Below are 21,211 nucleotides of genomic sequence, written 5' to 3'. Positions count from 1 at the left end.
GCTAGGTTTTTACCCCCCCCCCCAATGGCTAGTTTTGACTTGGAGCTTATAAATAGACCTCTCAACCGGCCATTTGAGGTGTGGAGAGCTGAGGAAACATACCAAGGGTGTTGATACACCATTTTAGTGATTTCCACTTGCATAGTGCTTAGTGATTCATTAGGTGATTAGTGTAGGTGCTTTACGAAGTGCTTAGGTTGAATAGACCACCGCTTAAGTGCTTGCTCTAGGTTTAGGCCTGGTGTTTAGTGAGGTTTACATACCTCTTATCACTCGGTGCTTACGCGCACCATTAAGGGGCTTGTAGTCTTGCGAGATCACACCAACTGTATTTGTGGTGTGGCCGCCACCGTGTACCGAAGGGAACAAGGCCCGCGGTGGTTCGGTCGGAAGCTTGATAGTGAAGACGGAGAGGAGCAGTCCGGGAGAGGCTTGCCGAAAGGCACACTGGAGACCGACTTACGCGTGGAGAAGGCCTGGGGCTATCCACGGAGTTATCCAACCAGGAGCTTGGCTCTTGTGAGGGATTTCTTGCGAGGGGCTTCAACGAGGACTAGGGGGAAGATTGAGCACTTCTCGATACCTCGATAAAAATATCGGAGTCATCGACGGGAGTTTGCATCTCTACCTCATCTTTACCTTCCGTATTTACATTGTTACCTAGGTTGTGTGCTTTACTTTTCTAGCTTAGTTGATAGGCTAGTTGATAGGGTTGGAACCTAGGTTGTAAGACTCTTTTGCGGTAGAGATAGCAACACATTAATAAAACCGTAGCTACACATTTAGATAGATTACTTTCTTGTATAGGTTTTGCTAGGGTGGAATTAGAGACCATAGCTTAGAGTAGATTTTTAAGTTGCCTAATTCACCCCCCTCTTAGACATCACGGTCCCTTATAATGTATACCTTGATTAAGGCGCACGCTGGTGACAACAAAACGGCAATGGCACGTCGCTGACAGCCAAACCGGGCACACATAAATGAATGGCGACGTGACCCCAGAGCAATGGAACAGGACCTAGGAATAAAGACACCATTATGGAATTACAGCAAACCAAAACTCCAGCACCCTTCGTGGAAAGAAAGAAAAACACGCGGAGCAGAGACATACCCAGAAGCAGGTCGAACCGCGGCGGCACAAGTCGAACCACACAGGCACAAACTGACTGTGCCGTGAACCTCCAGAGCTAGAACCCAACCTGGACACGAAAGCACCAACACGAAATTAGAAAAAACGAAAAGAAAGTAAACCCATGCTGAGCTAGGCAAAAATATCGAAAGCACAGACATACCACGAAGGTGAAGGGCGCCGAGGTAACTGGCGGAGCAGAACACCACAACAGCCTAAGGCCGAGGAATCCCCAACCCTAGATGAGAGAAAGCAGCGCTGCAATCGGGTGAAGGGGGGAAGAGGGAGGAGGAGGGGGAGGAGGGGGAGGGGAGATGAGCAGGGGCAACCCCTTGCACGGGCGCAGGCTCCACGGACGCCAGGCGCGGCGGAAGCCCACCGTCCGCAGAGGGGGGCAAACAGAGGAGACAAAGCAGAGGCGGGCGGCGGTGGACTGCGGGCGAGGTCGACGAGGTGGAAGGCCGGCGAGGTGGACGAGGACGACGAGAAGAAAAGCAGCGAGTATGAGAAATTGGAGGCTGGACGCGGGGAATTGATTGCGGAAAGAAACAAGAGAAGGGTAGAGCACATGAAATCCCTAAGGCCAACAGACACGATTACGGGAGGAGGAAAGTAAGGGCATAAGCAGGAAGGAGAAGACACGTGGAAATGACGATCACAATAGGAAGCGGTAAGGAGTGAAACAGTAATAATAGAATCGGATCCAGGTAAAATCGTACGGGAACAGCCGGAGCCGTCGATGGTCAGCATCCAACGAGCAAAAAGATTTTAGGTGACGTGGCCACGGGTTCCTTTTTAGGAGCCTGCAAGGTCTATAGAGTTAAATATCTTGGTTTTGAATTTGATTCTTCACCCCAAAATTTGAGTGTATTCAACTATGTAGCATTGGACTCCATTACAAACTATAAGATGTTTTGACTTTTACTGCACTAGTGTTTATTGTAGGTCTTATAGTTTATTTACTTGGTTACAAACTATAAGATGTTCTGACTTTCCTGGATATGTTTTTTTTTTTTTGCTATACGCTTAGATATATATACTGTGCTTAGATATATAGGAAAAACAACGCATCTAGAAAACCAAAATATCTTATAATTTAAAATGAATAGAGTATTTGATTTAAGGTTGGACCAAGTCCAATTAACTTCAATAAAAATATCTAACTTATTATTATTAACACGAACACCATAATAAAGGATGCTTTTTGCAATCAATCCGATACAAATGGAGCTTATTGCAAGCATTGAAGGAGTGAAGGCAGCGATATCCCTCGGCGTCAACAATATCATCCTGGAGACCGATGCGCAGCAGGTGGTGTGGGCGATACAGGGTGATGATTTCAGACTTGCAGTGGTGGGTGGCTTAGTCCATGAGCTCAAAGATTTGGTGGTAGAAAATTTTGCATCTTTCATTGTTAAATATGTTCCACGTGATTATAATAGGGTAGCACATGAGCTTGCTTCTACAGGGAGTAGGAGCTATGATTTAGCGCCCTCAGTGTTGGCTGGTGTGCCAAATTGTATCATGGCTTTGGTGTCAGGCGATTTAGCCGACATGGTTGAGTAATGGAATGAAAATTCCTATAAAAAATATCAATTCCTAAACGGGCTAGTAAATAAAACTAAAAAAAATATTGGTAACGGGCTAGGCCTCGGACGACAGCGTTGGCCCAGGTTTATTTTTGCGGCCGTTTAATTTTTGCGGCCCAAACGGCCGCAAAATGACTGGACTGCCGACAGCCAGCGCCGACGACGAGAGGAAAGCATGCTGAAGCAGACAGCAGTAGCAGCAAGTCTAAGGAGGCCGAAGAGGCGAACGTAAGAGAAGAGGAAGATGGTGGCGCCGATAGATCCGATGCTGTGGCACAAGGTGGCCGCCGTCTCCGGTAGCGAACCCTTCTCTTCTCGTCTTCTCCCTCGCACCCTCCTCTTCCTGGAATCATGTTTCCTCAATCAGACCACCGGGATGAGCGGTTGACTTGGGCAGGGGTCGCCGCTTTGGGGCTCGGCACCTACGGCGCGCACATGTTCCGCCCCAAGAACCCCGCGTACAAAGAGGTAGATGACGTTCTCCATCATCCGCATTCCTCTACAGTCTCCAATTTGCTCCTCCCAATTTATCGATCTGCTTTTCATAATTCGGGTGAATGGTTTTGGCAGGTTTGGCACACCGCGTCCCTGTACCATCTCGTCCACACCGCGGCGCTGCTCGGGGCGCCCATCACCAAGAACCCCAACGTTGTGAGTACTAGTGTCGTCCGCTTCAACGTTTTTGCTGTTACGCTGCCTCCCGGTTAATTTATATGACCTCTCCGATTCTTGCCGTATTTGCAGTTCGGAGGGCTCCTCACTGCTGGGATCGTGCTCTTCTCTGGAACGTAAGCAATTGTTCCTCCCTAACCAAATTGTAAATTATTAATTATCAGAAGGCATTGAATAAGAAAATGATTTGTTTTCGTGTCGTCTTTCATTTATATTGGAATTGTGTCATAAAATCGTTATTGACAGAGGATGTATAATTTTGTTAGGTGCTACACCGTGGCTTATCTTGAAGACAGGAAGTTTTCTTCACCGGCACCATTTGGTGGCTTTGCCTTCATAGCTGCTTGGGCCAGCCTCCTCTTCTGATTAAATTGTGCTTTTCCAAGAAAAAAAAAATCATAAACCTCTGTATTTGGTGCTTTATTTGGTTATATGAAAACTGTACTTGTACACTGTACAGTATGCACCTGTGGTTAATAATTCAATCTGTGATCTTGTGTTTCTACCAAAGCATGATATGCTGATGATGATCTGTTTTCTGTTGGTCATGACAGTGAAATTGCACCTCCTGTTTTATTAATTTAGTCCGAGTTCATAGATATGCCTTGTTCCAAGCTTGGGTTTGCTTCAGCTTTGGCATTTCAATGTTTTCATATATTCTACTGGCTTCTCAAATATGATCAGTTAGACAAGCATGACTGCTGCTGGTCTTCTTCATCCATGATATGAACCCATTTTTGTTGCTACAGCTTGGTCCACTGTTTCCATAACTTGTTCTAAAACATGTTCAACACATGAGGACAGTGGACATAAGTCTGGACTTTGCGGACTATTTAGTATATCAATGCTTTGACCATATTCTGGATACATGTATTACATCTTCCTCATGTGTTGCTGGCCCCAACACAACGCTCTGTACAAAGTAGTTAATGGTTGATGCAATATGTTCTCCACTTTTACATATTAATAGAATCTCTTCCAGTCATTCGCATTAACATAAAACCAGATACATGGTGAAAAATGAAATTAGATCCCGATTAAAGGTCACATGAAGAATTGAAACATTGGAATATGGAGCAGCATGTCAGCTGTTGCATTCTGTAGCCAATCCATGTTTCCAAAACTCCCAAGTAACAATATGCTTCCACAAGGTAAAAGTTTGAATTGAAAGCAACTTTCCTCTCTATTTTCTGAATCAATGGAAGATGCCCCAGGTATACAGGAAAACATTTCCTTCTTTTGTGTTGTTTTTTTTATCAGTACACTACACTGCTGGCTCAAAAAAAGGGCAGACCCAGTGCCGGAGGCTCCCACATGAGTGGGGAAGGGAAAAACTGAGGCAAGCCTTCCCCCCGCAAAATCTGCGGAGAGGCTGCTTCGAACCCGCGACCTGGTGACTCAGTGAGACAGCTCTCACCACTGCACCACACTGCTGGCTCAAAATGACAAGAATTATGGCCTGCAAGATGGCATTAAGTGAATGGTGTAAGAGTAAGACTTGGAATAGTTCAGACTTTCAGAGTCCAGATTAGAAACATACTTGGATCTAGGACGTTGACTATTGCAGCTTCCAAGTACCACCATGTTGCTTGAATTTTCTCCAGTAGTTGTTGATGGTATATGATGCATGGTCTCTGACAGTATTGCGAAGATAGCAAGATTTGTGCGGCTCAATCATCACGTCTGCACCACCGGGACCACATGCCTAGTTAAGAGCTTGCTGTAAGACATCGTTTAGTGCTTGCTCATCAGATATGCACCATTGCTTCTTCCAATTTCAGTCATCTGGTTGCATGGAAAGGCTTGAATTCTCATATGATTGGGATTATTTTTCTTAGAGGCATAGATTCATATTCCAGTTATTCTATCCTTTTTCCATATTCACATGCGCTTTGCATCTACTTAAGAAAAAAACATTGGTAATTTATTTGCGATGCATCAGCATGGTGTTAGTGTTTCTACTTGTGCAGTGGATCTCAATGCATGGCAGAGTAATTTCACTGTTTTTTTACTGGCATGGTTAGAATGCTGCATTCCTTCTTAAATGGTTATGGTACATCAGTTTATGTTGTTCCCTATTTGCAGACATTTTCTCTTTCCTCATCTGGTACCAATTTCAAGAAACATGTTTCATGCTTATGGATTTTGTTTTAGCATCTGTTAGTATCTTTTTATGTCAATTTCAAAATTTGAAAAAGACTAGGTAATCATAGAGTACATGGGAAGAAAAGCACTTGAGCCTTCTGGATACAGGATCTAGCAGCTATCCTCTTATGTTGAGCCGATGCTGCAAGGAAGTGGAGGATCAAATAAAGGAACAGTGTCATCCTTGTTGCAGGCTGCTGCTTTAGATCCCATCTCTTCACACCACCTGCATTTGGTGGTAAGGAAATATGCATTCTACTTTCTTTGCCAGCACTCAGGCTCTTATATGATATTTTATTTGGAACTGATTAACTCTACAGGGTGATCGTTCAAGCTGTATGATGTTTATGTAATGGCCGAGGTTAAAGGCAGCGGCCACATGTCTGTTACTTCATGCACAAATATGATAATCTCCCTTCACACAATGCAATGCTGGAACAACGCAACACAAAACTACACTCAAAAAGGTAATTATGTTATATCTTGACTTGTACTAATGATGTAAATTCAATTGAAGTTAAGTTCCTTTTTAGTTTCTGGAATGATGCTAATAATAAAAGGTTAAATAGCACAATCTTTTGTCTGAATAATGCATGTGCTGATGCTGCACATAGGCAATATGGGATATACATACACATATAGACACATAGTGTGCATAAGATCAGAGCATTTACAGGAAGCCAACAGAAAATTTTGGGATCCTGGTATATTATTATATGAAATAAATTAAATAATTCAGGGGCTGCTTTGGAGCTGATGTTATTCGTTTCTCCTGATTTTTGTATTCTGAATCTTTAATAGTTGAACCTAATTTATCTAGTTTACTGGTTGTCTTTCCAGGTCAGCAAAGTTAAAGATTGTTCCTTTCTTTATGATGCCCCCTTGACAAGGCAGGAATCTGATTTCTTTCCTTGTGTTGTGTTGTCTAATTGTCTTTTCACACCACCTTCAGTATTGCAATATGTGACATCTGACTTCATAAAGCATATTGTTCCTTAGCAATATACATCCGAATTCTCCTTGCATGATACAAGCAACCTTTGTCTTTGCTTCTCTCTTTCATCTACCCTCCACCATCCCCTCCTAAGCATGGGTGATAGGATGATCATGATAACGTCACCATCTAAGAGGGATGATGCCAGAGATATTGGAGATATTGATTTGCAGTCCTACAAGGACGTGGAGAACATCGCGTTCTACCAGGTTCCAGCAAATTTGGAATCAGTCTTGTCCATGGAAAGTGAGAGATCACTAGGAGTTCATGTCTGCATGGACAACAGTGGTGTCAACTTCCTGCACAGGTTTCTTCATCACCTTGTGGGGTGCAAAGAGAACTACATGAATTTGAGAAACATCCTATTCCATGGTATTGAATGGCAGATTCAGGGCTTGCAACTTCTCTGTTCACTTTTAGGCCCTGGCTCAAGCGTGAAGCAGGTGGAATTCCAGAAGAATGTTTTCAGCACAAAATCAGCACATGCTTTTGTTCTACTCTCGGAAATGCTTCACCAGAACAACACCATCAAAGCAGTTGTTTTCTCTGAATGTAGAATTGGATCAACTGGAGCCACGTTGCTTGCTTCAGCTTTGGCAAACAACAGAAGTGTGGAGGAGTTCCAAGTATGGGAGGACTCCATGGGCTCCAAGGGGGCAGAAGAACTCTCCAAGATGATCGAGGTGAACTTTATCCTGAAGAAGTTGATCATCCTTGACAACAGCTCCATTACAGTGGCTCCACTTATCTCTGCTGTGCTTGCACGCAACCGTAGAGTGGAGGTTCACATATGGGGACACAGTCGTGGCACAAAAGGTGGCATGAATAGCTGTAAAATTGTTGAATTCCTGCCTGAGACTGGGAGCATGAGGATCTACAGCAACATTAACTCGACAGGGCTACAACGGGTTGCTTGTGCTCTGGCATGGAATACCACAGTGACAACACTGGACATGTCAAGTGTCCCACTAAAGTCCAAATGGACCAAAGAGCTTAGAGGAGTCCTTGAACGGAACAGGAGCCTGAAAACTGTGAAGCTTAGCAAGTGTTCCCTTGGGGACAAAGCAGTGGTGTATATAGCTGCAGGGCTCTTTAAGAACAGCTATTTAGAGAACTTGACTTTGGATGGAAATAGATTTGGTGGAGTAGGGGTGGAGCATTTGCTATGCCCTCTTAGCACCTTTTCTCCACTTCAGAGACAAGCCAATACCACATTGAAGGTTTTGAGTTTTGGAGGAGAGCGAGCTAATATCGGCAAGCATGGTGTATCTGCTATCTTGCAGATGTTGGAGACAAACCAGAGCCTAATTCAACTGGCAATATGCAATGATGCAAGTTTGAAGCCAAATGATGTTGTCAAAATCTTTACTAGTTTAGAGAGGAATGCCACTCTGCGTAGCTTGTCTTTGAGAGGCTGCAAGGGAGTTGAGGGGGAGGCAATCCTGCAAACCATTATGGGCACTTTAGAAGTCAACCCTTGGATTGAAGAAATTGACCTTCATGGAACACCTTTGCATGTTGCTGGAAAAACGGACCGAATTTATGAGAAGCTCTGTCAAAATGGGAGTCTTGTTCTGCCAAATGATTTTCTTGATTTGCCACTTAGTGCTCCTACTTGCTGCCGTGTTTTTCTATGTGGTCAGGAATCAGCAGGTATCATTAGCAATTCAGCATTGTCCATTATTACCCTTGTTATTGGCTGTATGCAGAAATGAAGTAGTTAGATCGGTAACTTTTTTGCTCTTTTAACTTGGAGAGTTGCTAATAAACAATGTAAAACCTCATTTTTCCTAGAATCTTGATCACATTCACTTGCGATACTAGCCACTCAATTAACACCTAGGTTTTATTAATACCTCAGACATGCAAAAATGAGGAAAAAACAACAACTGTATTTTCACTTTTTCGTTGCAACTGATAACCCAATTTGTGGTGGCCATGCAGGTAAAAGCACGCTACATAACTCCATAAATCAGTGCATGAACCCATTGAAGTCGTCTCGCATAGATGTAACAAGTATTTTGATGAATCCAGTTGTGCAAATGGAGTACACTAGCGAGAATAAAACTAGTGCTTTCTTTGATGGCAACACAAAATTGACAATGTGTAATCTTGGTGGACAAGAGGAGAGTTTTCCCTTACATGATTTTATGTTTCTGGTGCATGGCGGTCCATGCTTTTTCATGATTGTATCTAGCTTGGTTCTGAAGCCTGCTAATAGGTATCCCAAAAGCATAGATCAGATTGAACTGGAACTGATATATTGGCTTAAGTTTTTGGTTTCAAATGCTAAGAGAGTCTCACAATTATTTCTTCCCAGTGTAACTATAGTTCTCACCCATTATGACAAGGTAGCTCATCTACCAGAAGGGCTACAGCCAATTGCTGCACTTGTACAAAGGCTCAGAGAAGAATTCCATTCATATGCAGAAATTTACCCCACTGTTTTTGCCGTGGATGCAAGATCTTTGGTTTCAGTAAGTAGACTCACCCATCACTTGCGGATGACAATTAAGACAATCCTCCAGCAAGTACCTCAAGTTTATGAAGTATGCAATGATTTGGTTAGAGTTTTGCATGACTGGAGGTTGAAGAATAATAAAGCTGTAATCAAATGGTCTGAGTTCCGTGAGATATGTCAGCTCAACATTCCAGCGCTAAGATTGAGATCAAGGCGTGATAATGTAGAGAAAGTGGACACAAGAAGACGTACTGTTGCAAAATCATTGCATAAGTTGGGTGAAATAATATTTTTTGAGGAGCTTGGAGTACTGATCTTGGATTGTGACTGGTTCTGTCGAGATGTCCTTAACCAACTAGCTACACTGAAATCAGTCAGGACAGAAAGAAGTGGTTTTGTCCGCAAACAAGAGCTGGAGAAGATTCTGCAAGAGAAGCTGTGCAACCAAATTCAAGGGTCAAACTGGAGAGCTGGTGCATCTTTCCAGGGCAATGATGTCATAAATTTGCTGTTGAAACTCGAATTGTGTTATGAACAGGATCCTGGAAACCCAGACACATTGCTTCTAGTGCCATCTATTCTTGAGGAAAGCAAAGAAGGGACTCAAAAGTGGCACTTAACCATGCCAGACTGCAGATATGTTGGAAGGCGTCTTAAATGCAAAGATATACACATGTTTTTGACAAGTGATTTCTTTCCAAGGCTTCAGGTAAAACATTCTGTTCCTCATAACTAGCATAGCTGCCAAAAGTGGTATGCATGCTATTTGGAAATGTGTACCGACAACACCAGAATTACTTTCTGTACATGTTTTTGACTTTCTGAAACAATACCTTTTTTTCCAGGTTCGTTTGCACAACAAGATCATGTGCATGGGACAGCAACAGGGTGCAGTCTACATCTTGGAGAAAAATCTTATTTATACAGTGGTCAATGGTTTCCATGTTAGAGTGGAGCTGGGAAGGACATTAGACTCATCCATCGATGTGCTTGCATGCTCCAGCAAAAGTGTTACTGACATGGTGAGGATATTCCACAAGTTAATAATCCCGACCATACTAAACATGTCTTCAAGTTTGGTGTTCGTGGAAAGCATTATCAGGCCAGACTGTGTAAAATATCTCATACCACATAGGTTCCTCCAAACGCAGCTGCTGCCTCTGAAGAGAATAAAGCAAATTCTTTTGTCATTGCCTGCAGAAAGCATGTATGATTACGAGCATACATGGAGTGCAATTGAAAGCAATAAAAGGATCATCTTACAATCAGGATCAGATCATGCCAGAGAATTGCTATCAGATGATGACTTCCATGAAGTCCTTCACCGTAGGTACTATGATCTACAGCACCTTGCAACTGAACTTGCTGTCACCCCAGACAATCAGCAGCAACCTGAAATCATCCCTGAAACAGATGTGGTTGATCCTTCCATATTAGGCATTGCAAAAGGTGTTGAGATGGTTCTCCAAAGATTGAAGAGAGTGGAACAAGGAATAAGGGACCTCAAGGAGGAAATCGCAAGCTTGAGGTATTACGAGTATCACCTTGTGACTGAACTCCACAGGAAAATGGACTACATGATGAATTACAACATCCAGTTGGAGGAAAGGAAAGTGCCACAGATGTTCTATCTTGTTAGCCTAGACAACCGGTCCAAACAGCTGGTCACAAGAATACTGCCTGGGATGCGGTCCTTACGAGTGCACATGCTGTGCGAGTTCCGTAGAGAGATGCATGTAGTAGAAGATCAGCTCGGCTGTGACCTGATTCAAGTGGACAACCAGACGGTGAAATCCTTGCTACCTTACATGAGCAAGTTCATGAAGCTGCTGACCTTTGCTCTGAAGATCGGCGCACATTTCATCGTTGGAATGGGAGAGATGATACCTGACCTGAGCAGGGAGGTGGTGCACCTTCTGGACTCCTCGGCCATGTACGGCGTGGCTGCATCTGCCACGTCCATGGGGGCTCTGGGCGCAGCAGCACTGTATGGAAGGTCAAGGAATGGTGGCAACCAAGGTGGCACAAGCGACATGGGAGAGGATATGAAAACAGCCAGGCAATGGCTTGTGGATTTCTTGAAAGGGCAAGGTGTTTTGACGGGGATGGACATAGCACAGAGATTTGGCCTGTGGCGTGTTCGATACAGAGATGACGGCCACGTTGCATGGATCTGCAGGAAGCACATCGCAGCAAGGGAAGCGGAAATCTTCGAGCTGCCACTTTGAGCATTCAGAGGCCTGGCGGTCCAGAGTTCAAAGAAGCCATGCAAGAAGCTTCTGCTTTCAGTTGATAAGTGTAAATCTGTGAGGATGAGGATGAATGATGGTACTCCAGAACCAGGTGCTCGTACAGCAACTTTTATTAGCCAACTTTCACCACATGAGATCACTCGATCATACTCCCGCTTTTATCACTCCGTATATTTCTTTGTGTTTTGTGGATTCATGAAGCTATGACATGAAGTAAAAACTGTATCATCATATACCGATTGATCATATCACATAATATGTTTGTTCATTCTCTAGTGTAGAAAATCTATAGGGGTGTTAGAGTGTGATTTTATTAGAAAAAAAATATGTTCCATATTTCCCTGAGCTAAAATAAATTCTAAGATGAAACCAGTTTTAGGATAGAAAAAATATTTTGATGATATTTTGAGATTTTTTTTATAATTTTGTTGGTAATGTTTATTTGACTTGGGAGTAGACTAAGACCACCCAAAACCAGCTAGGGGTGTGATTTGTTGTGTGTTAGAAATTTATAGTGTAGGATATTTGGTTTTGTATTTCAGGAAGAAAATCAGACAACATCAACAGTTGAGGTCGAGGGAGGTAAAATAGACCTTTTTCTACTCTTAAAAAACCTTTTGTTTTGCCAAAGGCAGATTATATTCTGTTCAGAAAGGACTTCGAATAAGTTCACTGTCTTTCTCACATTTAAATCATTTCCAGTTAGAAGCCTGTATAACTATTTATTTTCCTTCCAATGAAAAATATGTTGTTTATGGACTGAATAAGTTCACCACTCAGGCACTTCCCATTCCCCACATTATGCTTCTTGGCACGCTGAGCTTCAGCCTGTGCAGAATTTTAGTTTATTACACACGCCAGAATGCCAGATCGCAAATGCTAAGTTACTGGTTGCAATAAACTGAGCCGTCGGTTCCAGATGACTCAAAATTCGGGTGTTCCAAAGACACTGGGTTGTTGATCCATAGGCTGCCTCGCCTCTGTTTTTCTCTCTCTGAATTCACCACTGCTGTGGTGTGTCTTTGCGGTGAGAGATTTTGTTACATTCACGAGTGACAAAGCACTGCATCGATTAATCGATGCTTGGCTGAATCCATGGCTCCCGTAGCAAACATTTCCTTACACTTACACACACTGCTTACTACGCGCTCAGCTTGGAAGATTCAGAACACCGGGCAGCCCTTGACTGCGATGCCCGGCGCGGTGGGGCAGGAAGCGAGCGGGCAGTGATCCACCTCCGTGCCCCACCACTTGAGGTCGTGGTGCGCGTTCTGGAGCGCGAAGAAGATGAGCACCCCCATGAAGGCGGTGCCGGCGTCGAGCGCCGCCGAGAGCACGTAGTTGTACTTCTGCCACCACGCCTTGCGGTACCTGAACACGAAGAAGTTGAAGATGGTGCCCGTCACCAGCCAGGTGGCGATGTTGGTGGGCGTGGCCGGCGGCATCCCGGCGAAGCCGTACGAGATGACGGGCACGTTGATGAGCGCGATCCATTTCTTCTCCGGGAACGCCCTGCTCAGCAGCCACACCGGCACGGGGAGCACCGCGCCGACCAGGAACAGCCACACCAGGTTGCGGTAGAGACCGTGCCGGCCGAAGAGCCGCCCCGGGCCGATCAGGCCCCAGATCACGGACGCGTCGAACGTGACGCGGTACTTGGGGCACGTCCAGGGGCTGTCCGGGTGCAGCGCCTCCACGTCGCAGATGTTCTCGATGTTGTCCAGCATCCACCACGCCACCGCCAGGTTCACCACGCCGGCGACCACCGTCCCGATCAGCTGCGGTGCCCCGTGCATACATGTTTAGGGTCAGTTTCATTCATTCATGTGCAGCAGCTCCGAAAATGTCTGCTGAAGATGACGAGAAGGATCTCTACGTACCTGGGCCGTGTACATGCACCGTGGGGGGATCTTCATGTAGTGGCCGAGCTTGAGGTCGGCGAGGAACGACAGCGCGTGCACGGTGCTGATCCGGCCGTAAATCTTGAAGAGCAGGTTGGCGATGGGCTTGCCCGGCAGCGCGTAGCCGATCATGAACTGCGCGATGATGTCGTACCCCGGTTGCTGCAGAGAAATTCACGGACAAACAGCAGGTTCAGACTTCAGACGATAGGATGCATAGATCGGACGATGACGACAATAGATATAGATCGAAAGCGCCCGCGTGCCTGGTTGGTGGTGGCCTGGATGACGCCGATGGGGAGTGTGACGATGAAGGCGAGCGCAAAGGCGAAGAGCATCCCCCACCATGGCAGCTGCACCTCCTCCTTCCAGACGAAGGACATGAGCAGCGACACCACCACGCTGCCCAGCAGCAGCATGAGGAACCACCACTGCGGCACCTGCCTGTACTTCTGCATCAGCTTGGCGTGCACGTCCAGCTTCACGGCGTTCATGGCCGACTTGCTCTGCTTCCACATGTCGCTGCCATGGAAGAGCAGGACGTGGACGATGGTGGCCGTGAACCGCAGGAAGCCGGAGCCGATGGAGATGGCGAAGAGCGGGCTTAGGTAGAGCTTCCCGTAGCTGTCGTAGGCGGCGACGTTGAGGTCGAAGTCCTTGGTGAGCACCTTGGTGGTGTCGTACTTCTGCCCCGACGCCGTGAAGAGCTGGTTGGAGAAGATGGGGAACTTGCGGGCGTCGAACGTGTTGAACTGCCAGTAGCAGAGCGGCACGATGACGTAGATGAACATGACGAATCCCACGGCCGTGTTGGCGATGGACGCCCACGGCGCCACCAGCGGGCTGCCGTGGTACGCCGAGATGCCCGCCCAGTCCAGCGTGAAGGCGCCCACGCCGAGGCCGTGGTACCCGGACCCGACCTGCTGCGCCGTGATGCTGTGCGGCCACACCCAGCACGCCCACGAGAAGAAGGTCAGGATCGGCAGCAGGTAGCCCGGCAGCGCGTAGTACACGAAGCTCGCGAAGAAGACGATCAGGAAGAAGCGCATCCGCGACGGGCCACGGGACTTGCCGCCCTCCTCTTCTTTCTCGTGCAGCGCCCTGTGAACATGCAGCACCATAGACCATCATTACCATTACCACCCACTCGTCTCACACAGGTCTAGTACTAATTGAGAAATTAGTCATCAGTATTAACGGAGTGATGATTGATAAATAAATTACCTGAAGAGTGAAACCTGGGCAAGATTAGAAGGCCACCACATCTCGGCAGGGTCGACCAGGTACCTCCTCAGCATCCCAGCCCAGCCGTACCCCAGTATCTGCAGTGGGCAACGGCAAGTACAGATTGTTAGTTTTTTTTCTTTTATGAAACAGATTGTTAGAATTTCACCAATCAAAACGTCAGCTGTCTCTGCACTGCGTCAGCATCTCCTGTCCTAGTTTATCCTGATGGATGCAAAACTCTTTTTTCTTTTGTATTATTATACTACTTAACTGAGGACGAGTACTAGTTAATTAACCCATAAAAAAACTAAAAAGAATATGTGCTTCCGCTTGTAACCTAGGGCAGCTACAAGTGTTTAATCAATTAACAGATAGCCATGTTTTCCAACTAGTTTTTTCAAGTACATTCCTCCACAAAGAATGTTTTGTTTCGACTATATTTATTCACTAAAAAAATGTTTTCTCAGCTAGAGCCAGCAATCAGAAAGGGATTCTGAAGCTCCCCACCCCCACTATGAAATGTTGAAGATGCATGTGTGCAAACAAACAAATTCCTGCCAATTATTTGTAGGCCACCCTTAGTACACATGCATGGTCTCATGGTGACATCTGCACAAGATTTTTCAGACCTCCTTTTTCGCTTTCTTCCCCGGACCCATGATTGGTGGCAACGAGAGAACAAATACGATATAGACTGGTTGGTTTGCGCATCTTGACATATACTTAGACTTGTTAGTTCTATCCTAAAGTTTACTTTCTATCCCATCCAATATTTAGACAAATACATAAAGTATTAAATATAGACTAAAAAAATAACTAATTACACAGTTTACGATTAATTTACGAGATAAATCTTTTAAGCCTAATTAGTCCATAATTTGACAATGTGGTGCTACAGTACACATATGCTAATGACGGATTAATTAGGCTTAATAAATTCGTCTCGTGGATTACCGACGGATTCTGTAATTTGTTTTTTATTAATATCCGTACACCGCATGCGATATCATGTGACATCCGATATGACACCCCAAAACTTTACACCCTAGGCATTGTCAGCTGCACTTTTATTCTAGTCTTCTAGACTAAGTGTGCACGTTACGTTACATTCGCGTGCCAAAGATGTGAAGATGAAATGACAGAGAAATTAAAAATCAGTCAGTTCTTAACTCTTAAGTGCTACTTAGCTAACATCCATGGTTTTGATACTAAAAAATAATTTGAGAGGTTGTCCCCTGGTTATTTTAAGCAGCAGCTATTAGCCTGTGCGTGTTAATCTTTGCTACAGTTCAGTGAAGTGTTCACCCGCGTCGTGCTGCAGCTGCCAGCTAGGTAGGTGTGGGCAGTAGGGTAGTAGGAAGGAGGTACCTGTGTCGTGAGGACGATGAGGAGGGCGCATGCGAAGCTGAGCGTCTGCTTGTAGTAGGCCTTCATGACGGTGATGGCGCCGATGGAGTAGGCGTCGCCGCCGCCGTAGGAGACGCCGCAGTTGGCGAAGATGGTGATGATGACGTGCTCCTTGACGTTGAAGGGCCCCGGGTTGAGGTTGAAGGTGCCGAGCCTGCCGCCGAGGAGCCTGACCTCGCGGTCGGGCAGCACGGCGGCCATGAAGCGGCCGGCGGGGAGCACGAGGATCTGTGCGAGGATGCCCGAGATGGTGAGCGGCTGGGTGCGGTACGTGAAGAAGGTGTTGAGGAAGATGAGGACGACGCAGGAGCCGAGCCCCAGCGTCCACGCCCGGAATGTCATCACCGGCAGCGACGGGTCGTCCGTCTCCGGCACCACCAGCGCCACCTCCTCCACCGCGCACCGCTCCCCCTTTCCCTCCTCCTCCATCCCCGCCAGCTCCTCCGCCGCCACCGGCGACTTCCGCGACGCCATCGTTTTCCCTGCTTCTCCCGCCCCCCTCTCCGCTAGCTAGCTATCTAGCCTCCGATCCCTCCACCACTGGCTGCCTCTGGACGACCGGGGACCGGCCTCTGAAGCCGACACTTCGCTGCTGCCCGCCGCGGCGTGGACGGGAGCGGCCAGGCAGCGGCGCCTTTTAGAGATTCTCGGCTCCTGGATGGTAGCGCTTGACCCCTGCTCGCCCCTATTTATATTCCGTTTGGCTGGCACTTCCGCAGCCGGCGCCGTCCCGGTGCGGTGCCCCCTCCACCTCGTACGGGCCCGGTTCATTCCCGTGGAACTCCGGGCGACGTACGTGCCGACGAGGACTTTGGGAGGGCCGCATCGTGGCCGTCCACGGGTGGGATCGGACGGGCGAGGCAGCGGCCACCTGGGCACCCAGCACCCCGCGGGGCACGCGCCGGCTGCACCCCCGGCGCGCGGGGGCACGCGCGCGGCGCGCCGGGGCACACGAGTTTAGTCTAATCGCGCGCGGCTCGCCGCTTTACCCGGTGATTGGCGCCAAATCGATCGTGCTTTGGAAAGTAGCCTCTCTCTCTCACACACACACACCTCTGCAGGCTGCGGTGCTGTGGCCGCCGCGCCTTTTAATCCTCTCCCTGCAATGTGCAAAGCCGATTTCACCCAGAGGGGCCCTGTGCTGTGCATTGCATATTTGCATTGCAGGAATTTGTGTGTGTGGTTTCCTTGCAGAGCCAGGTAGAGCATTATGTACCGCCATTGCATGGGTACGGCGATTCTTTGTACTAGTGCCTGCTAGCTTTGTGAGTTGTTTAATATATTTGTTGAACATCTACTAGTCTAGGATGCATGACATCAAACAATGGTTTGTTGGTTGTTGAATAGAAAAACCGGAGATGGAACCTTGGACATCAGACGAGAGGATCTGGTGCCGTCGTCACGGTGTCGAGTGCCGGGCTGATTTGCTCATATATTCCTCATCCGGCGTTTTGCTTAAAAAAGTAAGGCGCCCAGCAAATCTCCTTGTCACGCACATATTCGTCATCCATCCACACAACTGTTAAAAAGGATTTTTGTACTCCAAATCTCCAATGCAACGATGTCACCGGGGGGAAGGGACTGGACCGCTGAAAACGAGCAAGTGGCGGCGATGCGCATGGTCGCATGGACAGACAATGGAGAGCCCTGCCGAGGGCCGAGCCACCGAGGCACAAGTGGAAGTGGGTGATGCGGAGAAGGGCATCCGGTTCTGCGAGCCGAGGACACATGGGTGGTGGCCGTGCGTCGTGATCTGTCTGCCTGACTGCCTGGGCGTACGTACAGCGGACAGGACTAGTGCCGCCGGCAGTGTACCAGATTGCCATGCGTGCCCAGCGGCCGCGGAAGACCTGAGCTCACTTTTTGCCTTTTGACATGGGGATCGAGATCGATAAAATGGTGGCAGCTTTTGTGGCACTCCTGTCCGAGCACGAGGAGTGACGAGTGAGCAGCATGTCTGACGCCTGTTTAAACCCAAAGCGTAACGTTTTGGGTATCACACATCAAATGTCATATAAGGATATCGTCAGATTCGAATACTAATAAAAAAATAAATTATAGAATCTATCAGTAATCCACGAGATAAATTTATTAAGACTAATTAATTTGTCATTAGCACATATTATTAAATTATGAATTAATTAGGCTTAAAAGATTCGTCTTGTAAATTAGTCGTAAACTGTGCAATTAGTTATTTTTTAATTTATATTTAATACTTCATATATATATCCAAACATTTGATAAGATATGAAGTAAACTTTAGAGGCGAGGAACTAAACAAGGCCTTGGTTTTCTGCTGAGGTCAAATTCAGAGCTTGGAGTTCAGCACTCAGCACCGGAGCACCTACCTTTCCGAATGTACTCCTCTGTCCATGTCAATCACCACGGTCCACGTGCTAAAAAGTTTAACTACATTTATGGTAAATATTAATAATATTTATATCTTCAAATAAATTTATTATAAAAAAATTTAATGATCTATATAATGATATTAATTATATATTATAAATATTAATATTTTTATATATATTTAGTCAAAGTTATTTTTTTAGGAAGTCAAAACGACACTAAAAAAAGGGACAGAGGGAGTACTCTCCGGCGCCCTTTATTTTTTTTTGAAAAAAAAAATTGGAAGCCTCGCGTGAGATATTTCATTATATGAACAAGAAATCATAACATTTGTTTTTTCAACGGAGAGTCAAGTGTCGAAATGTTTCATTAAGAGGAAATCTTAAATTTTATTTCTTTTAAACGGAGAGTCCAAGGGCCTGTTTGGTTAGCCCCTCCTAAAATTTAGTCAGCCAAATCTAGTCCCATTTAGTTATTTTTCACCCAAACTGTCGGTGTTTTGGACCGGGGGATCCTCAACCAACTAGTGAATTTGTGCTGCGTGTTCCCAATCCCGGATGGTGATGCAAAGAGACACAAGGCTTATACTGGTTCAGGCAATTGGTGCCCTACGTCTAGTCTGAGAGGTTGATCTTGTATTCCTTGCACCGAAGTGCTTGTAGTAGGGGGTTACAAGCCAGGTGAGAGAGGGAGCTAGTCCCAAGTCTCGGCGGGGAGTGATGTGGGCTGCTTGAGACGTTGCTCTCAGGCGGCGGGGAAGTGCGCGTGTTACAGGGTGTTGTTCTTCATGAGTCCCTCTCCCCCCGGAAATGGCCCAAGTCCTTTCTTTTTATAGTTTGAAGAGAGGACAAGGGTAGTACATGTGCTAACTATATGACGTTGTGTGAGCAGAGGCGGCGTGTCCGAGCCCTGTAGCCTGTTCCTGTGGCGGTGTGGTCGTCGGAGTGGTCTGTCCTTGAAGCGCTGGGGCGATGTGCTGGTCACATCCGATCCTGTGCGTCATGGAAGCTCCAGGGCTGCCTCGAAGCGGGTGCGGTGGTCAGCGTGCGGTCGCTGTGGGTTGACTGCGCGCGAGGCCGGGGCTTGGTTGGCGCCGAGGCCGAACCGTGGTGGGGGTCTCGACGGACGTGAATCTCGAGATGGCCGAGACCCTGACGTAGGGTGACGAGGCTCGGAGAGAGCGGTCGTTCTGGTACGCTGGTTCAGAGGCGATGATGACCCGGGCCAGGCTTCCCATGTCGCATTGTCTACGGGGCGGGGATCGCGGGGCACAGTGTAGTGCGAGCGCTGATCGTGGGCACAACGCCAGAATACAGTGGCCGGTAATCCCCGCCGTGCTCCGTCTCAACCGGTATAGCACTGATGCGACTTCTTGTCCCATCGGCCACTCCGTAGTGTTGAGCCGTCGTCTAGCTGAGATTGCAGGAGTGGTTGACGCATTAATAGGACGTGACATGCTGTCGGGAAGACTGGTCGAGGCGGGAGCGACGGGTTGTTGACAAGCCGGCCTCGAGCGATACGAAGATCGCAGGGAGAGCCCCCGAGCCTCTGCATGAAGCAAGAGGGCGGTCAGGGGTGCCCCTAATTTTTTGTGCGGCCCTCATGCTTCCTTTTCGCTCGGAAGGAGGGGTGGAATATGCCAGGCTACCCTCGATGGGCACGAGCGGTGGCACTTTCGGTGAGCTGTTATCGGGTAAGTCCGAGTGGAGGCCTGCGCCCCATTCGCTAGGGGACGGCTAGTGGTCTGGAGACGCACTCCAAGGGTACCGGAGGGTTTCTCTAGTGGGTGCCAAGGCCGTTCGCTGGGCCCCGGTGGCTCGGTGCCTCCCTACGGTGGGATCCCATTCGGAGACCTCCCTACCAGTCTCGGACACGACTTAGGACGCCCCGAGCGATTGTTTGCTCGGGCCTCGGCCATTCGTGGTCTCGCCCATAGTCGTCCCTGACTCTGTTGCCCTGGGGCGGCTGTCGAAACCTCAGGAGGCCCAGCCTTCGAACCCCTGGACCGTAACGGGCTCGGTGCCTTTTATCGTATTTGTAACGAAACTTCTAGCACGGGCTTAGATCATTTGTCTTTGTCTTGGGTGCAGGAGGAGCCCCCGAGCCTCTGCCCGGAGCGAGAGGGCGGTCAGGGGTCCCCTGGCTTTTTTGTTCGACCCTCACATATCCTTTTCGTTCGGACAGAGGGGTTGTTTGCCGAGCCCATTCGGGTGCGAGCCTGGGCCGCTGGGTCTCAGCAAGGTTGTAGGAAGAGCTCCCTAGCCTCTACATGGAGTGAGAGGGCCGTTAGGAGCTCTCCTTGCTTTTTGTACGACCCTCGCGCTTCCTTTTCGCTCAGAAGGAGGGGTTGTTTTGTTGAGTCCCCTCGAGTGCGAGCCGAGGTCGCTAGGTCTCGGCAAGGTTCTAGGAAGAGCTCCCTAGCCTCTGCATGGAGCAAGAGGTCCGTCAGGGGTTCCTCTGGCTTTTTTGTATGACCCTCACGCTTCCTTTTCGCTCAGAAGGAGGGGTGGAATGTGTCAGGCTACCCTCGGTGGGCACGAGCGTTGGCACTTCTGGTGAGCTGTTATCAGGTAAGTCCGAGTGGAGGCCCGTACCCCGTTCGCTAGGGGACGGCTAGCGGTCTAGAGACGCACTCCAAGAGTACCGGAGGGTTTCTCTAGTGGGTGCCGAGGCCATTCGTTGGGCCTCGGTGGCTCGGCGCCTCCCTACGGTGGGATCCCATTCGGAGACCTCCCTGCCGGTCTCGGACACGACTTAGGGCGTTCCAAGCGTTTTGCTTGCTTGGGCCTCACCCCGTGTGGGCTCGCCCACGGTCGTCCCTAACTCTGTTGTCTTGGGGCGGCTGTCGAAACCCCTAGGGGCCCAGCCTTCGAACCCCTGTACCGTAATAGGCTCAGAGCCCGGTTCCTTCATCTGAAAGTAATGGGGTGGGGGGGCATATCTTCCCCATTGGCTCGGCAACGGCTGGCGTGCCTTTTGAGGCGGTTTTCTGGGGAGGCAGAACGACGCCTACTGTCGCAGTGGTCGGGCGCGACGTGGTGGATGGGACGTAACTGTTTCCGCAATTAATGAGAAAAAAGGTGGA

The 21,211-nt window shown here is 47.8% G+C and overlaps 3 protein-coding genes across 3 annotated transcripts; 2 read left to right on the top strand and 1 right to left on the bottom strand.

Moving 5' to 3' along the window:
- The first annotated feature begins 2,857 nt into the window (after positions 1 to 2,857).
- On the top strand, positions 2,858 to 3,900 carry LOC136518166 (uncharacterized). The gene is made up of 5 exons (XM_066511833.1): positions 2,858 to 3,014; positions 3,116 to 3,186; positions 3,289 to 3,369; positions 3,463 to 3,506; positions 3,657 to 3,900. Exons 1-5 carry the CDS (start codon positions 2,963 to 2,965, stop codon positions 3,754 to 3,756), a joined length of 348 nt encoding a protein of 115 aa, XP_066367930.1. The 5' UTR covers positions 2,858 to 2,962; the 3' UTR covers positions 3,757 to 3,900.
- Positions 3,901 to 4,130: 230 nt separating this feature from the next.
- On the top strand, positions 4,131 to 11,842 carry LOC136518152 (protein TORNADO 1-like). Its single transcript, XM_066511822.1, has 5 exons — positions 4,131 to 5,773; positions 5,856 to 6,002; positions 6,376 to 8,182; positions 8,474 to 9,699; positions 9,836 to 11,842. Exons 3-5 carry the CDS (start codon positions 6,625 to 6,627, stop codon positions 11,216 to 11,218), a joined length of 4,167 nt encoding a protein of 1,388 aa, XP_066367919.1. The 5' UTR covers positions 4,131 to 5,773; positions 5,856 to 6,002; positions 6,376 to 6,624; the 3' UTR covers positions 11,219 to 11,842.
- A 320-nt stretch (positions 11,843 to 12,162) lies between these two features.
- LOC136518157 (oligopeptide transporter 3-like) lies at positions 12,163 to 16,456 on the bottom strand. The gene is made up of 5 exons (XM_066511825.1): positions 15,739 to 16,456; positions 14,368 to 14,465; positions 13,410 to 14,244; positions 13,123 to 13,305; positions 12,163 to 13,020 (listed from the first exon to the last, which is right to left on the bottom strand). The coding sequence occupies exons 1-5, from the start codon at positions 16,249 to 16,251 to the stop codon at positions 12,406 to 12,408; spliced, it is 2,244 nt and encodes a 747-aa protein (XP_066367922.1). The 5' UTR covers positions 16,252 to 16,456; the 3' UTR covers positions 12,163 to 12,405.
- Between the last annotated feature and the right edge of the window lie 4,755 nt (positions 16,457 to 21,211).

This window comes from Miscanthus floridulus, chromosome 2, assembly GCF_019320115.1.
Source record: "Miscanthus floridulus cultivar M001 chromosome 2, ASM1932011v1, whole genome shotgun sequence".
Taxonomy (NCBI): Eukaryota; Viridiplantae; Streptophyta; class Magnoliopsida; order Poales; family Poaceae; genus Miscanthus; species Miscanthus floridulus.
The sequence above is the reverse complement of the archived record's forward strand: the minus strand, read 5'-3'. Positions and strand labels throughout refer to the sequence as shown.

What these genes read in the sequence shown, in the direction of transcription:
- LOC136518166 (XM_066511833.1), top strand. Translation starts at nt 2,963, where the DNA reads ATGGTGGCGCCGATAGATCCGATGCTGTGGCACAAGGTGGCCGCCGTC. An exon ending in AGAACCCCGCGTACAAAGAG is followed by an intron (nt 3,187 to 3,288) that starts GTAGATGACGTT and finishes TGGTTTTGGCAG; the next exon opens with GTTTGGCACACCGCGTCCCT. An exon ending in TCACCAAGAACCCCAACGTT is followed by an intron (nt 3,370 to 3,462) that starts GTGAGTACTAGT and finishes CCGTATTTGCAG; the next exon opens with TTCGGAGGGCTCCTCACTGC.
- LOC136518152 (XM_066511822.1), top strand. Translation starts at nt 6,625, where the DNA reads ATGGGTGATAGGATGATCATGATAACGTCACCATCTAAGAGGGATGAT. An exon ending in ATGTGGTCAGGAATCAGCAG is followed by an intron (nt 8,183 to 8,473) that starts GTATCATTAGCA and finishes GTGGCCATGCAG; the next exon opens with GTAAAAGCACGCTACATAAC. An exon ending in ATTTCTTTCCAAGGCTTCAG is followed by an intron (nt 9,700 to 9,835) that starts GTAAAACATTCT and finishes CTTTTTTTCCAG; the next exon opens with GTTCGTTTGCACAACAAGAT.
- LOC136518157 (XM_066511825.1), bottom strand. Translation starts at nt 16,251, where the DNA reads ATGGCGTCGCGGAAGTCGCCGGTGGCGGCGGAGGAGCTGGCGGGGATG. An exon ending in GCCCAGGTTTCACTCTTCAG is followed by an intron (nt 14,245 to 14,367) that starts GTAATTTATTTA and finishes GCATGTTCACAG; the next exon opens with GGCGCTGCACGAGAAAGAAG. An exon ending in TCCAGGCCACCACCAACCAG is followed by an intron (nt 13,306 to 13,409) that starts GCACGCGGGCGC and finishes ATTTCTCTGCAG; the next exon opens with CAACCGGGGTACGACATCAT.